At 41.1% G+C, this 16106-nt stretch overlaps 1 protein-coding gene across 3 annotated transcripts in view; it reads right to left on the bottom strand.

Annotated features, from left to right (window-relative positions):
• Positions 1-5790, bottom strand: part of Cfi (complement factor I) — a 46703-nt gene extending 40913 nt beyond the window's left edge. For all 3 annotated transcript variants that reach the window (XM_063260624.1, XM_005002900.4, XM_003468051.5), the window contains exon 1: positions 5589-5790. In XM_063260624.1, the coding sequence (XP_063116694.1) occupies positions 5589-5645 (57 nt within the window). In that variant the 5' untranslated portion in view covers positions 5646-5790. The remainder of the gene's footprint in view (positions 1-5588) is intronic.
• Between the last annotated feature and the right edge of the window lie 10316 nt (positions 5791-16106).

Consider the following 16106-nt stretch of genomic DNA (forward strand, 5'->3'; position numbering starts at 1 on the left):
CAGTACTCACTCAGGGAACAAGCTGGATTGTCTGTTAGTCATATTTCTTGTTTTTGACCTTGAAGATCCTTGCTGATTTCCATATAACGTGCTAATTTTATAAGTGCCAAAGTCAAGTGCAAGGGCATGTCATTTTGTGCAAGAATTAAGGGCAATTAACCAGGTAGTGGAAGACATCCATCCAGTGGTACCCAGATTTTTTACCTTACTTGTCTCCTTGTTTGGAGGGTTCTGTTGATTCATTGTTCTGGGTCTCAAATACACATTTTCTTTTATGTACAATCCTAATATTACTCTGAAAGCAGTCTCATCCTTCAATCCAGCCACTCTGCTTCCCACTGATACTAAAGAACTTGTAGGTCATATCTTGGTAACTGAGTACATTTATTCCAGCCAATCTGATCTAATAGGATCAGGAGTATTCAAATCTTGCTATTGGAGAATGCAGATCTTGAGATGTTCACAAACAGGAGTGATTTTTATGGACCAAGGCAATGTAAAGGTGGGTATGGAGTAGAAGCCCACAAAGAGATACTGGAATCAGAAGCCTTTCCACCAGGACTTCAGCCCAGAAGGCAGCTCTTATAGCTCTGACAAGTGTCCTCATCTAGGTAAGAACTAAAGAATAGCAAGCACATGTTTCCCATGGTCTGTACCCATGCAATCCTTTTTGTCACTGGTGGTGGTTCTGGGAGATGCATCCAGGGTCTCATGCAATCTGTGAATGTGATTTATCACTGAGCTATGCGCCTGACCTCGTGGAGCCATTTAGAGAGAGGACTGCTAGCCACATATGAAAAGAAACTGAGCATGCTAACAAGGTCCTAGATGTGTTAGAAGTTATCCTGGAGCCCAAATACCTGTCTGCTGTCCATTATTCAGGACACGAGGATCAGACTTGTGTTAGACATCACAAGGAAATAATGGAGCAGATCAGGCTATGAAGTTAGCGGCCAGGCCTACCCAGGCTAAGTCCTGAATAATGTTCCTGACTCTTGATATGGATTTGACAAAATATTGCCTGTGGTCCCCTGAGGACTTGGAAAGGGCTGAGGAATGGGGATTTGAGTAGCATCCTAACTGCTCTCAGGATGCTTACTACAGACACATGAAAGAAGGGTGGATTTGTAATAACAAGGTAAAGTCCTTGTCTCTGTGCATCTTATGGAAGATGTGACAAGACATATATTGGAGAGATGCCACTCTTCATGGAGTACAGATTTTTCAAAAGGTGAGTCAGAGGCACATGGCATATGCCAAAAATAACCCCCAGACAGGGCCACCACCCATAATAAAGGGGTACAGTTCAGAGGTGTTAGAGCTGGAGAAGACTGGGAAATTTACTTCCCTATGATGGCAAGTGCCACTAGGATTTCCAGGTACCCACTAGTATCTGTGGAGGTTCTTACTGGTTCAGTAGCGCTTCTCTTCGTTGGTCTGCAAAGGTTTATGAAGACATTAAAACTTTACTGAAAGAAGGAATGCCCAGGCTCATATCTGTTCTCACTGAGCATGATGGGCCTTTATGGAAAAAGTAAGGGTCTGATGCCTGAGATGTTTGTTGAAAATACACTTCTTGGAAACCTCAATTGACCAGCAAAGCAGGAAAAAATAAATCGTATTCTTGACTACTTCAAATGTCTCCCAACATGTGTTAAAAGTTTCCTTCCCAGCTCCTGATTTTAAGTGGGAAATGGTGGAACCATTAGGAGCTGGAGCCTGGTGGAAGGAAGTTAGGTCACTGGGACCTGACCTTGGGGGACATGGAGACCCTGGCCCCTTCTGCGTCTCCTTTCCCTTACTGATGGTGGTGAGGTGAGTGAGCCCATCAGCCATGTGCTCCCACCACAGTGTACTCAGTGCCACAGGCCCAAGGTGGGACTCAGGGACAACAAACCAAACCTCTGAAAGTGTGAGGCAAAATAAACCCTTCCTCCTTAGAAGATCGTGATCTCATGTATTTTGTAGCAGTGACAGAAAACTACCACACTCTTAAAAAGACAAGCTAAAATTCGTCAGGAAACCAGTTTAACTGGGGTAAGGCATGACCAGCTGCTTTGCTTTAGACCAGGTGGCCCCGTGAAGTAAACTGTAATTGAACCCTATGAAATGTTACGCACTCACAGGGAGCTAGTCTAACTGCTGGGTGCACAATTTGTTTCAGCAGGTTGATGCTTCCTGCAGATGACTGTAAAATTAGGAGCAAGACAAGGATGTCCACTTCACCACACTTATTCAAATAGTTCTGGAAACATTAGCTGGAGCAATTTTTTATCTAATAGATAAGAAAAAATAAAAGGAATAAGGAGACGAAAAGAAGAAGTTAAAGTATCATTATTTGTGGATGACATGATACTTTACATAGAAGACCCTCGAAACTCCACCAAAATACTTGTAGATTTAATGGCCAAATTCAGCATAGTGTAACTAACTCAAAGTCAAAACACAAAAATCAATAGCCTTCTGCACACAAAGTACAAATTCACTGAGTAAAAATTCAGGGAAACCACATCTTTCACAATAGCACTCAAAATAATGAAATACCTAGGGATAAATCTAACACAGGAAGTAAAAGACCTCTACATTGAAAGCCACAGTACTCTGAATAAGGAGATTGAAGAGGATATCAGAAAACAGAGATGTATCCCTTGCTCTTGGGTAGGAAAAGCCAATATTGTGAAAACGGCCATACTTCCAAAATTGTTACACAGATTTAATGCAATCTCAATCAATATTCCAACAGCATACCTCACAGAATTAGAGAAAATATTCCTAAAATTCAGTTGGAGCCAGAAGAGACCTAAATAGTAAAAACAATTCTGGGCGTCAAAGGCAAGGCAGAAGGCGTCATAATCCCTGATGTGAAATTATACTACAACATGGTACAGGCACAAACACAGACCTAGAGATCAATGGAACAGATTAGAAGATGCAGAAAGAACTCCAAAGAAATTCAACCATCTTATCTTTGACAAAGAAGCCAAACACCTTCACTGGAAGAAAGATAACCTCTTTAACAAATAGTGCTGGAAAAATAGACTTTCCAGATGCTGAAGGTTACAACAAGACCCATCTCTTTCATCATGCACTAAACTAAAATCAAAATGGGTTAAATATTAAAACAGAAACATTAAATTTGCTGGAAGATAGAATAGGGGGAACTCTTGAAGACATTGTTGTAGGCAATGACTTTATAAATAAAATCCAGTTGCATAGGAAATATCACCGAGAATCAATATCTGGGATCTCATCTTATTTAGAAGGCTTTTACATAGCAAAAGAAATCAACAGAGTGAAAGGACAACCCACAGTGGGGGAAAAATGTTTGCCAGCTGTTCCACAGACAAAGGATTCCTATTGAGAACATATAAAGAACTAAAAAATATCAGATACCTCAAATTTAAAAACCAAATCCAAAAATGGGTATCTGAGATGAATACAGACTTCTCAGATAAAGAAATAAAAGAGCAAATAAATATATGCAAAAATATTGAACATCACTGGGCATTCAAGAAACACAAATGAAAACAATACTGAGATTCCATCTCACCCCAGAAAAAATGGTTATTATCAAGAAACCATTCCATCACAAATTCTGGCTGGGGTGTGGGGGAGAAAGGAACTCTTCTCCACTGTTGGTGAGAGTGTAGGCTGGTACAGCCATTGTGGAAATCAGTTTGGAGATTACTCAAAAAACTAGCATTAGAAGTTCCATTCGACCCAGCTGTTCCCTTTCTTGGTATCTTCCCAAAAGCATTAAAAGCCTCATTCCACAGCAATATATGCACACTCATGTTTACAGCGGCACAGTTTATCATAGCCAAATCTTGGAAACAACCCAAATGCCCATCAACTGATGGATGAAGATTTTTAAAAACATAATGGAATACTATTCTGCCATAAGCAAGGGTAAACTGGAGATATTTCTAGGTCAGTGGATGCACCTCGAAACCATAAGCTGAAATAAATTGGACACACATGTTTAAGTCTTGCATGATTTCTTTGGTGTTAGAAACTGAAAGTGTAAATAAAAACCAAAATGTATACTAGATATTGGGAAATAGGAATAAAATGTTCAAATGTGAAGGGCAACAAGGGACGTGGGGAGGAAGGAAGGGAAAAGAAAAAATGGAAGGAATAATTGGAAGCAAAGTTTTTGTAAATAAGGAGGGGCTGAAGGGCAGGGAGGGGCATGGGAAGAAAGAAACAGTGAGACTATGATGTTCAGGAACAAACTCCTTCGTTATGTGTATCTAATGATGTACCAATAAAACCAAATTTTAAAAAAGAAATGTAAAATATGTAATTCTGACTCCTTTAAGTAGTTCTCTTTAAATAGCTGCTTGTGTGAGCTAGCATTAGGGCAGAAGCTTTCTGGCATGTCATCTCAAGTCACATGTGTACCAAAGCTCACATCCTCATCCGCTACTACAGTGGCCTCAACACTTTCGACCTGGATGATGACCTGCAGCCTCGGTTCCTGGGGCTCCTCAGGTTTAGCTTTCTCTGTGGTCGATGCAGCCTGCACTGTGGCTGCGGGGGATGGAGAGGTGGTTACTGATTGGGGGAGCCCAGTCTGTTTGTCTATGTCTGAGCTTGGTGCTTTCCCTGGCTGGAAGGCTGGGGAGGCATTCCTCCTTCTCACCAAAGATCAACTCTAATCTAGAATTATAGGTTCAGTGCAAACCCCACTTAATCCATAATCTCTTCCTGACCTCTCAGCATTAGGTGATTTGTTCGCTCATTACAGTCCTTTACTTGTACCATTTTTGGCAACCAAATGTATACAGAAGGCTCAGTGCTTGAGTTTGGGGCTTTATGAGGGGTGAAAGCCATTCACCACCAGATACTTTGCATCAGGTCATCCTTTGGGCTGGTGATGTGTGTCAGAAGGCTCACAAAGCAGGGCATCGGCGGGGAGCCGAGCTCCTAACTTGACCGCAGACTGCGAGGATAAACAGCTCTGCAAGCCATACAGTGTCACTGCCAGCATGGTTGGATACTGTGTTTTGTATGGTCCTTGAAATGCTTGTCTCTTTCAGCAGTGTTCAGTAAACTGCACAAAGCACTCACACTGCTGCAGGCTGGACATTCAGTTGTTTTGATTTCTGATCTCTTCAATCTATGAAGGGTTTATCAGAAAAGACTCCTCCCTGAGTCAGGAGCGTCTGCACGGTTTCTAATATTCCCTCCCTTGATCATGACTCCCCCAGTGACATACAGCTATCACCTTCTTACAGGTTTAGCAAATGCCTGCCAGAGGCTGCGGTCTTACTGTTTTCTCAGCACTCAGAAGGAACTTGGTAAATGTTTACAGACTTAATGTGACAGTGAATTACAACCTCACATAGTAAAATTCTTGTTCCAGTCAATGTCTGTGCACACACACAAGCATATAAAAACAACTTCTTTCTTAAAACATTTAAATCAGAATACTTACATACGATACATATTGTGATCTACTATATTCTTGATCACTGAACTATGTAATAGTAAATATAAATCATATCTATTAAGGTCTTATCCATTTTAAAATAGTCTTTAAGATATCTACTTAGTGTAGTTTGCATGAAGATCGCATTACTTACCTCGCAGGAACTGAAGCAGAAACATAGAAATAACAGAACAACATGAGTGCACTTCATGCTGGAAGTGATCAGGTCTGCGTCCCTGCAAGAGACCGTCCACCCCAGGAAGTCTTGTGAAATTTGATTTTTAACCTCTGAAAAAATATTTAAAAAGAGCAAACTTCCTACACAGCTTTGTACTTTTGAACTCTTAAAGAATATGGCTAAGATCCAGAGTTTTACGTAATTTAAACAAATCTGACCTTCCCAGAAAGTAGCTGAGAGAGGCAACCAATGAGAAGGGTTTCCTCTAGAAAAGGCTGAGTGATCCATTGTGTTGATGGAACAGTGCCTCAATTCTGTGTTCCCAGGCAGACACAGAGCATGCTTGAAGCAAATGTCTTGGTTTTTGGTAAAATAAAACTATATTTTGCTCCTTAACTTTGAGGACTAGCAGATGGTAAAAATCAAAGTATGTCATATTGAAAATGCTACACATCTATGGAAAATTGATTATGTAGTGATTGAATTATATTCTCTGAGCGTAGTGATGGGGGACTACTGCAATGTGTGTTGTTTTTTTTGTACCAGGGATTGAACTCCAGACTGCATTTGCCAAGCAGGCACTTACGCCACTGAGCTAAACCCCTGGCCCAGCAATACATTTTTTACTGTAATAATTTTTTTTTGTTTATTTATTTTGGTAATGGCAATCAAACTCACAACCATGTGTTTGCCAGGCAGGCACTTAGGCTTCTGAGCTAAATCCTTGGCCCAAAGAATGGTAAGACTGATAATCAGCTATGTTTGTTTGTTTTTGTCTTTTTGAGACAGAGTCTCACTATACAGTTTAGGTTGACCTCGAGCTCACTTTGTAGCCAGTTTTGAACTTGCAAGGACCCTTCTGTCTCAGCCTCCCAAGTGCTGGGATTACAGACATGTGCCACAACACCCTAAAAGTTTAATTCACCATTTTTTTTTATAACACTGTGGAGTACTCAGTAGTTTTTTTTGCTGAAAATATCCTACTTGTTGACAACTAATACTTACATACATGCTGTTGCAGATAATAATATTACTAACTTTAAATCTGAAATATTGTAATTAATCACATATTTTTTCCTAAAAGTATGTACCTTCAGCTTTGTCCACTGATGGGGTCTGGAAGTCGTAAGAATCCGGGGGAATTTGTCTTTTCTACATAACATTTTCAAAAATGAAACAGTACCTTGGAGAAAGGGCTGATCTCAGGGCCAGGGTAAGAAGTGTACCTGGCAAAGCACGGGACTGAGACAGAGACATTCATGTCACAAGCAAGGAAGCCATTAGAGACCAGTCAGTGATACTAACATAGGACCCGGTTTGAACTGTTGTAGCTTGGCATAACCGATGCCATCTTGAGCCCTGCATTTAGTTAGTGCCCTGTATTCAGGAAAATGGAATATTACTCCGGGTATACATCCCATGAGAAAAGCAGAACGAGCTGTACCTACAAGAGAAAAATTAACCTGCTCAACAAAAGAAGCAGGATACAGGTGTCAACTGAAAATTAATGAAAGATTTGAGCTAAACTGCTTCCAACAGGATGTCTTTTGTGATTCTCTCTTTTAAAAACTCTGTAACTTTCCAGTTTGGGGCCACTTGCTTGGACTCTGAAACGGGGTTGGGGGTGGTCTGTATACAAGTGGTCCCGAGCTCAGCTAATTAAATTCCAAATTTGTCAGTTTGGCTGCTTGGATTCCTATATTGTTGTTCATGAACTCACCTCAGAACAGGACCCCATGAGTCAAAGGTAAAGAATTGTATGCATTGAAATAAAAATACTTTCTAAAGTGAAGGACTTTTCAGTTGGTGGTTACAGAAGCATACTGGCTGCACCAAATGGGCTCACAGGTCTACGTGGCAACCATGAACCATTAGCTGCTAAAACCACTCAGTGAGAAGCTGGCAGGGAGCTTCCTAACAGGGAGGTCAGGCCTCTCAATCAAAGGAAAGACAGAGATGTCTTTCCTCAGGGTCGTCTAATGCGTTATTCTTTATGGAAAAGATTTAAGAAGGCTTTAGGAGGAATTGGGGGGGGGATGTGAATCTGCTTGTGATCAGGTCTTCAGATCTTACGGCCAGCTTACAGGGAATCCAGAGAGTGAGAGAACATGATTTATGCCACCATGGGGCTACAGTCAGGGAGAAAATGGGAAGCAACAGAAAAGTCAGTTTCCTCCAGAAACATGTCATAAAAAATAGGGAGAGAAAGACTGACGATGTGGTCTAATGGTAGAGTGCTTGCTTAGTGTGAGAAGCTGTGCAAAATCATGGGTTCTTCAGCACCACATACACACACAGAGAGACACACACACACACACACACACACACACACAATGAGAAAGAAAAATTGATATAAAGGAGATGAGAGGCATATAATACAATGTATGTATGAACACAGACCTTGTTTTGATCTTCTTTTGGTTGACTGACCCTTAAAATTTTTTGAAAAAAAAATTTGAAATAGCTTGTGGATAATCTACATTGACTGGATATTATCTGAGGCTAAACATTATTACTTTCATTAGGTAATGGTATTATGTTTACATTTTAAACTATCTTGTTAGGGATTTATGGATAAAATGCTATCTCTGTGCTTATTATAAAATACCATAAATAAAGAAATAACAAAGATGAGATAGAGAAAGTAAGGTTGGTTGACTCTGGATGACGCACAGAGGCAGGTGCACTGACTTATTTTCTAAACTTTTGTTAATATTTGAAATTTTCATATAAAAAGCTGGAAACAAAATCGTGTTCACATTGCTTCCAGTTTACCACTCTGTTTTTTACTGGCACATGCTTGCAGGACGCACTGACTGCACTCATTGTGGGGAGCCGGTCCAGCTCCATGACACATCTTAACTCCCTCCATACCCCTCCTCCCACCCCAAGCTCGATGTTTTCAGTTTAATGGCATCTTGCTGAAGTCCTAAAGTTTTGTTCTGATATAAAAATTTCCAGTATATTTCCTACCAGTCTCTACATCATTCACAATATCATCTTTCAGTTTGTCAGATTTTCTAAGTTTTCAGTAACATAATTGAATGCATGTGTTCTCAGAAGCTGGATCTCACAATTAGCCTGCAATTTTGTGGTGTGATCAAAAAAATACAGTGAATGCTGCTGCCGAGCGCCAGCCAGTGGAAAGGCAGGGATCTTCACGAGGAGGAGCTGCGTGCTGAACTTCAGTTAACAGTGATAAGCTGGCAGGTTGTGAGCTTTGGTTGAAGGCATGTTTTGAATCATGAATTGTGAAGAATGCATTAACATAACACTTTGTCAGTTTCATTAGAATTGCCCCATTGTGCTGTTTCAAATTCCAGATTTTTAAGAGACATCATCACAGGATAGGAAAGAGTTCTCAGTGGTAAGCATCCAGTTCTGAGAAGTACATCAGTCAGTGTCTGGCATCAAGGTGATGTTGGCTTTGCGTTGCTGTTTCTTTTCTTATCTGTTCTTTTCTTTTCTCTTATTTAGCTTTGGTAGAATTGTGCTAGTTGAGTTTGTACCAAGGAATCCTATGGTGAATTCTGAAGACTATCAGAGCATTAAAGAAATGAAGTGCACAGAAAATGGCCTGTAAAATGGGCAAACTTGTTCCATCTTCCATCATGTCAACACTGTGTCACTCGGTGTGTACTTCTGGTATGGCAAATTCTGTCAAAGAAAAACATTTTGGTGTATCCTCATCTGCCTTATTCACTGGATCCGACACCACGTGACTTCTGACTCTTCTCTCTAAGCAAAATGACCAGGCAAGGTCAAACTTTTGAATCAATTTAGGACACCAAGGCAGCCTTGAAGTGCAACTCAGACCTTCAGAAAGTGGCAGAAACAGTGAGATAGACTGTTTGAAGTGCTTAGGGGTAGTCTGAAGAAGATTAATGACAATGTGTTTTCAAAAAATAACATTCACTGCATTTTTATTACACCAGGTGCATTTTCTTTTTTTTCCATCTCTTTTAAAATCTCTTTGACCATTAGTCATTTGTTAACAAGTAGGATCTCAGGGGATGGGCAGAAATTCAAAGAACAGAGACAAGTTCAGTTCAACAAATACTTACTGGGCATTGTTTAATGTCAGGCGCAGTGTAGAGGCTTCGGACACCAAACGAATCAGACAGAGCTCCTGCCCGTCAGGAGCTTGGAGTCTAGTGTGGGTTTCTGTAGCTACCATTGGGGCAGCTACGAGGGGTCACTGGGACTTTCAGAAAATATTTTTCTTTTACATTTTTGAACTTCCTTCTTCATAAAATGGCAGTACTTGCAGAGATAAACTGTAACCATGAAGCTCTGTTAGTGATTTTGCTAGAGGCTCTTCCCCTATATGACAAAGCTCTGAGAAACTGTGTTCACTGGTCACCCGTACTGGTGGGGATGGCAAAGGCTGTAGACAGTTGGTGAGTGCCGACTGCAGTGGGAGGGATGACAGGAGGTGATAGCAGTGTCTTCCTCTTGAACTGCATGTCCTAGTCTCCCCTGGCTCCTCCGACCCCCGGCAACTGAGTGTACCCGAGCTCTCTTCATGCAGCAGCAGATCAAGGGCCTATTTTAATGCTAGGGAAGCATTTTATGTGCTGTGACTCACAAGCCTCCTTGTTACTTTGATAATGTAAACATTGCACAACCTGGAGTTTGTGGGTTAAAAATGAATTGCAGTTTGAACATTTCAGTTTTGAGATTGCCATTCAGTTTGCCTTTTTATTATTCTGAGAAAGGACTTAAAATGTCACATTGATAACTGAAATGAGTTTACAAAGTTATTTAGCCCAGGCCTGAGACGCAGGCAGTCACTTAGGTGACTCTGACCTAATGCAGACTTCTTATTACCATAATTGTAACAAAGCACCTCAGTAAAAGCCTGTTTGTTCTCAGCCCACTTCTTACCTGGAATGCATAAATGAGCAAGCAACAATCAACAGTGGCCTGTGCTGTTCTCTTCCCCGTGCAATGGTAACAAGCACTGTCCCAGAAGCCCCTTCTTTTCTTTACTGTTAGAGCACAGGCCCTCAGACACTCTTGGGAAGCACTGATTCTAGGGGTTAGGATTCGTTGCTGTTGTTGATCATCCTTACGCCTGCTGGGATAAAGCTTGTTCATGGATATTTGGTGTGTTTCAACTTGCTTTTTAGATCAGCCATACTCATTATCACCTGTGTGTTATGATCATGACCAACAGTCCAGTGTGGCGAATTTTGTAGATGAAGTAGGAGACAGAAGAGAATGCTAAGACTCAGTAATTGCTATAAACAATGAGCAGTGAGGAAGAATTCCAAACTACAAATGCAGGCAGGGCTCCAGAGAAAGTGAAACAGGACTTAAGTACAAATTACAGTGAAGGAAGCGATGCTTTCTGATGGCCTTTCAGAACCCGGAATCAATTATTTCTTAAGTCACCTTCAAGAGAAATGTCCAGAGAGCAAGTTAATTAGTAGCAGAATTTTTTGACCACAAAAAGGAAAAAGGCCCACAGTTATTAGAAACTTTATAATTTTAGCATGCAGGATTATGAAGAGCGAAATGCCAGAATATGACATAATAGGAAAAAACAGAAGGGCTTCACTTTTGGAGTGAGATGAATTGGTGTGACCAATGCTATCACTAGAACACTGAATAACATCAAATCCCCCAACAACTTCTTACCCAGGTTAAAACATCATCAGACTTGAACAGTGTCAGCATTTGTAAGATTTATAAACTATGATGAAATTCAAAAAACCTTTCTGCAATAAAATCTTGCCCCAAACAAGCAAAGGTAAAGATATATTTAATGCTGTCTCCATATGAGAGTAAAAGGTATAATGGATTAACAGGGAAGGTATTGATCTGTGCCAGTAATGGCCCATCAATTCTTCCTGATCGGTTTCATCCCTTGTGAAAAAGAATTCTCATGTGTTTACAACACATTGCTCAGTAGGGCATGGTGGCACATGGCTGTAATCTCAGCCCTTGGGAGGCTGAGGCAGGATTACCATGAGTTCAAGGCCAGCCTGGACTACATAATGAAACCCTGCCTCTAATAAAATAAAGTAAAATAAAATAAAACATTGCTTTCTTCCCAGAGAAGTTCTGGTGTCAGATGCTTTATGAGCTGAAATAAAAAGTTCTGGATTATATTATAGATTATATTATATAAATTGCTCACCTTGTCAAACACAGGCACGTTCACTCAAGAATCTTTTTTAATAAACTGTGTGACCATCTCCCACCACATACATAAATCTTATGGCTTAGTAGAGCATTTATTCCGGGAAGAAGCCAGCTGCCAGTCATATACACATTCAGGTGCCCCATAAAGAGGCCTGCAGAGCAAGGAATCGAGGCCTCGCACCTGAAGGTCTCCAGGGGTCTCAGCGAGCGCGGGCAGTAAAGAATGCAGGAGTCTTGGCCAAGATTTCAGATGGCTACACTCCTGCTTGACATCTTTTTTTTCAGAAATTGACCCAACACCTCCAAGAGCTCACTCCTCCTTTAAACTTAGATATAGGTGTTGGAGACCACTACAAAGCGGCTCTGAGCAGGATTTAAATTTTACTAATTGGCTTTCTATGTTTATCTGTGAGTCTGTCCTAGGCCTCGGCCCCTTGCCTGGCGATGGGAGCTGATTCATGTAAGTGAACCTCTATGAATCACTGTTCCTGGTTGAGTCCTGTAGTGGCCTGTGAGGCCAGAGATAGCTCAAAGGGCAAGATAAGGCCACAGCTGTGGACACTCGGGCTCCAACCACAATTAACTAAGTAGAGACTGCAGCTGCAAAGATTACTCCTACAGTCTCACTTCCACCATGTCTTCATGATAAGACAGTGCTACTAACTGACTTGATTCATGACCTGGAGACCTCTTTGAAGTGACTCCCAAGGTCCTGCTCATTGCCTGCACTTTCCTCAGTTTCTCCGCTCTTTGTCCTTGGTCCTAATATAAGTGGACTGATCCAAAGAATCCTTTGTCTTTAGCCTTTAGTCTCGAGCTTAATTAAAGGGTTTTGACCCTCCTGGAGCCCTAAAAATCATACAATTTGTCTGTTTTTATTTAACCTCTGCTGTACACTCCTTTGGGAGATCGGGGATCTAAGTCAGGACCCAATACACAGGGTCTTGCTAAGTCACTAAATTGCGCAGACTGAGTTGAACTTGCAGTCCTCCTATCTCAGCCTCCCAGTGTGCTGGGACTGACATGTGACTGCAACTCCTTGAGAGAGCCAGCCAGAACTGTCCAGCTAAACATTCATGAATTTCTGAACTGCAGAAATTATGCCATTTCTGGCATATTACTGCACAGGAAAAGATGTAACTCAGATTTCAGTTCTTTTTTTTTGTCTCTTTTCCTTTATATCGTTACCAGGGATCAAACTCACGACTGCCTGCTTGCAAGGCAGGCGCTTATGCCGCTGCGCTAAATCCCCAGCCCCCAGATTTCAGTTCTTAACAGGACACTTGGGCAGAAAAATGAATTGTACAAGTGTTTTTCAAAAAATAGATTTTTCCCAATCCTTTGCAAATGGAGATTGGCTGGAGAAGTCAGCCTACTTATGAACATTTTTCATCAGAGGAGAGTGGTAAGATTCTCACGTTTAAACAGAAATTGAGCCTTTGGAAAAATCACATGGCAAAAAGAAATCTTATGGCATTTCTACTGCTGACCACACTTGCGAAGAAGTCTCAAAATCTTACTGAAAACCACATGGGAGAATGGCACATTTATGGGGCTGGGTGAGTATCGGGTCCTGACCTAGATCCCCAGTCTCCCAAATGAGTGTACACCCAACGCTTAAATAAATGAGACAAGTGGTATGATTTTAGGGCTCCAGGAGGGTCAAAACGCTTTAGCTGAGCTCGAGACTCTGAGGGCTAAGACAAGGACTTCCCTGTACTACCCACTTTATTAGGTCCAACAATCAAGGGGCGGGGAAACTGAGGAAAGTGCAGGCAATGAGCAGGACCTTGGGAGTCACTTCAAGGACATCTCAAGTAATGAATCAAGTAAATTCAGTAAAACTGTCTTATCATGAAGACATGGTAGAAGTGAGATTGTAGGAGTAATTTCTGCAGCTGCAGTCTCTGTCTACTTAATTGATGTTTGAGCCAAGTGTCCGCAGCTGTGTCCTTGTCTTGCCCTTTGAGGTGTCTCTGGCCTCACAGGCCACTACCGGCCTCAGCCAGGACCAGTGATTCATAGAGGTTCACTTACTGTGAATCAGCTCCCATCGCCAGGCAAGGGGCCGAGGCCTAGGACACTCTCACAGATAACATAAAAAGCCAATTAGTTAATTTTAAATCCTGCTCAGAGCCGCTTTATACTGGTCTCCAGCAGGTGAGGGCCCTTTCCTGGATCTCCTCAGCCCGAGGGCCTCCCTATGAGAGGAGGAACTCTGTGAGTTTATGACTATGAACATCTGATAAAATGCACTCACTGGCCTTCTTGTAAAGTCTGGATTTCTGCAAAAGGGAAATAGTCTGCCACTAATCCGAAAACGGTAAGCATTTTGCCCTACTTTTCAACTTCTTCCAGCATTAACATCAAAAGCAGAAACCACAGCAATTTAGTTGAAAATGAAGTATGTGTGCTGATTTCAAGCTTAACTCAGAATTGAGAGAATATACACAAAAGTTAATTACACAAACTACTCCACAATAAATAGGTAACTGACTTTTTGTATATCTAGGCCCATAAAAGGAAACCAGTGTTCACTGAAATCAAACAGCAACATTTACTAAATGCAAAGTGGAAGCCCCCATTTGTGGTGGAGTTGACATTTTTTGTGAGTTAGTATTACACAAAGAAGGCAAATAAATTGAATCAAAAAATAAAGAATAAAACAAGACCTGGGCATGATGGTATACACCTGTAGACTCAGCTACTTGGAAGGCTGAGTTAGGATTACAAAGTTTGAGGTCAACCTGGGCAATTTGGCAAGACCTTTTCTGAAAACAAAATTTTAAGAAAGAGTTGGGAATATACATGGCATGTGGGAAGCCCTGGGTTCAATCCCCACAACTCCTTCCCCCATACATCCAAATCCAGATTCACATAGAAAAACATTATTTTCTATTCAAAAGTAGCACAACAATGCACATGTACTTAATATCCTGACCTATACCTTTAACAATAATGAAGATGGTTGATGGGAATTTTGCCATAGTTAAATGAAGAGCATTGAGATGGGTTTAATAGTGCCTGCCTGCAAGACGGAGGTGGGATGATCACTTGAGCTCACAAGTTCAAGACCTGCTTGGGCAACATATTGAGATCCTATGTACAATACTGACAATATTATTAGATCATTGTATTTAAAACTTGCTCACCACACTCGTGTGTGTGTGTGTGTGTGTGAGAGAGAGAGAGAGAGAGAGAGACAGATTTTTATGCAGAGGCTCTAGTGACTGGACAATTATTTCAAGAATTCCTCCTGGGTAAAAGATCTAAAAGGTTTGGATTAGTGCCTGGAGCTTCTCCAAGCAGAAGGAAGTGTTTAACAACAGAGGGAAAGAGAAGCAAGGCAATGATGCTGGACTGATGGGGTAGAGGGACGGTGTACAGCACTCGAGGGAAATAAAATTAAGAGAGGCTTAACAGAGCTGTGACTTCAGACAGGACACAGAGGGAAAGAAGGCGCTGTCTAGGTCCCAAGGATGGGGGCAGTAGAAAACTACTTCAGTAAGTTCAGGGCATCATCAAATGCAGTACAGAGTGGGAAAAGAAGTCAGGTCTGTAGTAACAAAGATGCTCAGAGTAAAATTTTGAGTTCACCATTATTTCTGGACAGTTGAATTCTTGTAGGTTATACTATGTGATTTAGCTTCCGAACAAGACCAAGAAGTGTGGCAGGGACAAGAGGTCTGTAATTGGTGAAGGTACAAAGTTACTTGAGAAATAGAAATTGCTAACTTGGAATAAAAGAGATTGCACTCAAGGCAAGGATAGGAAAAGAGTGCTCAAAAGTCTGAGTTCAAAGATTAGAAATTAAAGCAAGATACTACCAAGAATACAAATGGCGAGTTGGAAAGATGAACAATTTGAAAGGAGGAAAGTTCGAAGAGAGAAGGGCAAAACGGACTGAGGATTGTGACAATCCAAAGTTTGAGTTTGCCTTTGTAACCAGCTGGGGAAGCAACTTCCCTTTTCTAAATGTTGGTTCTTATAAAGTGGCAACATAACAGGTGATCTTTTTAAAATTTGCCATTCACAAGGATCACACTCATCGTAGGGAATTTGTACCTGTACATAATATCTTGGAATTCTTTTTTTCCCATCTTTCTCCTCTTCCTCACCCTTTCTTCCTCTTGAAGATCTCGTATACAAGTTCAGTGGTTTTAACAGACTGAGCTGGAGGCACCAAGTGACGACTGAAACAGTGAACTTAGTATTACCATAAATGACCATACAAAATAGAGGAGCAATTATGAAAAATTCTATTTCTGTACAATGTACAGAATTTAAGGTAGATTTAGTTAAGTTTGAACTAAGATGTATTTTCAAATTCCTTGTATATATTGC

Source organism: Cavia porcellus, unplaced genomic scaffold (assembly GCF_034190915.1).
Source record: "Cavia porcellus strain 051 isolate PalLab524CR breed Dunkin Hartley unplaced genomic scaffold, mCavPor4.1 scaffold_14, whole genome shotgun sequence".
Lineage (NCBI taxonomy): Eukaryota > Metazoa > Chordata > Mammalia > Rodentia > Caviidae > Cavia > Cavia porcellus.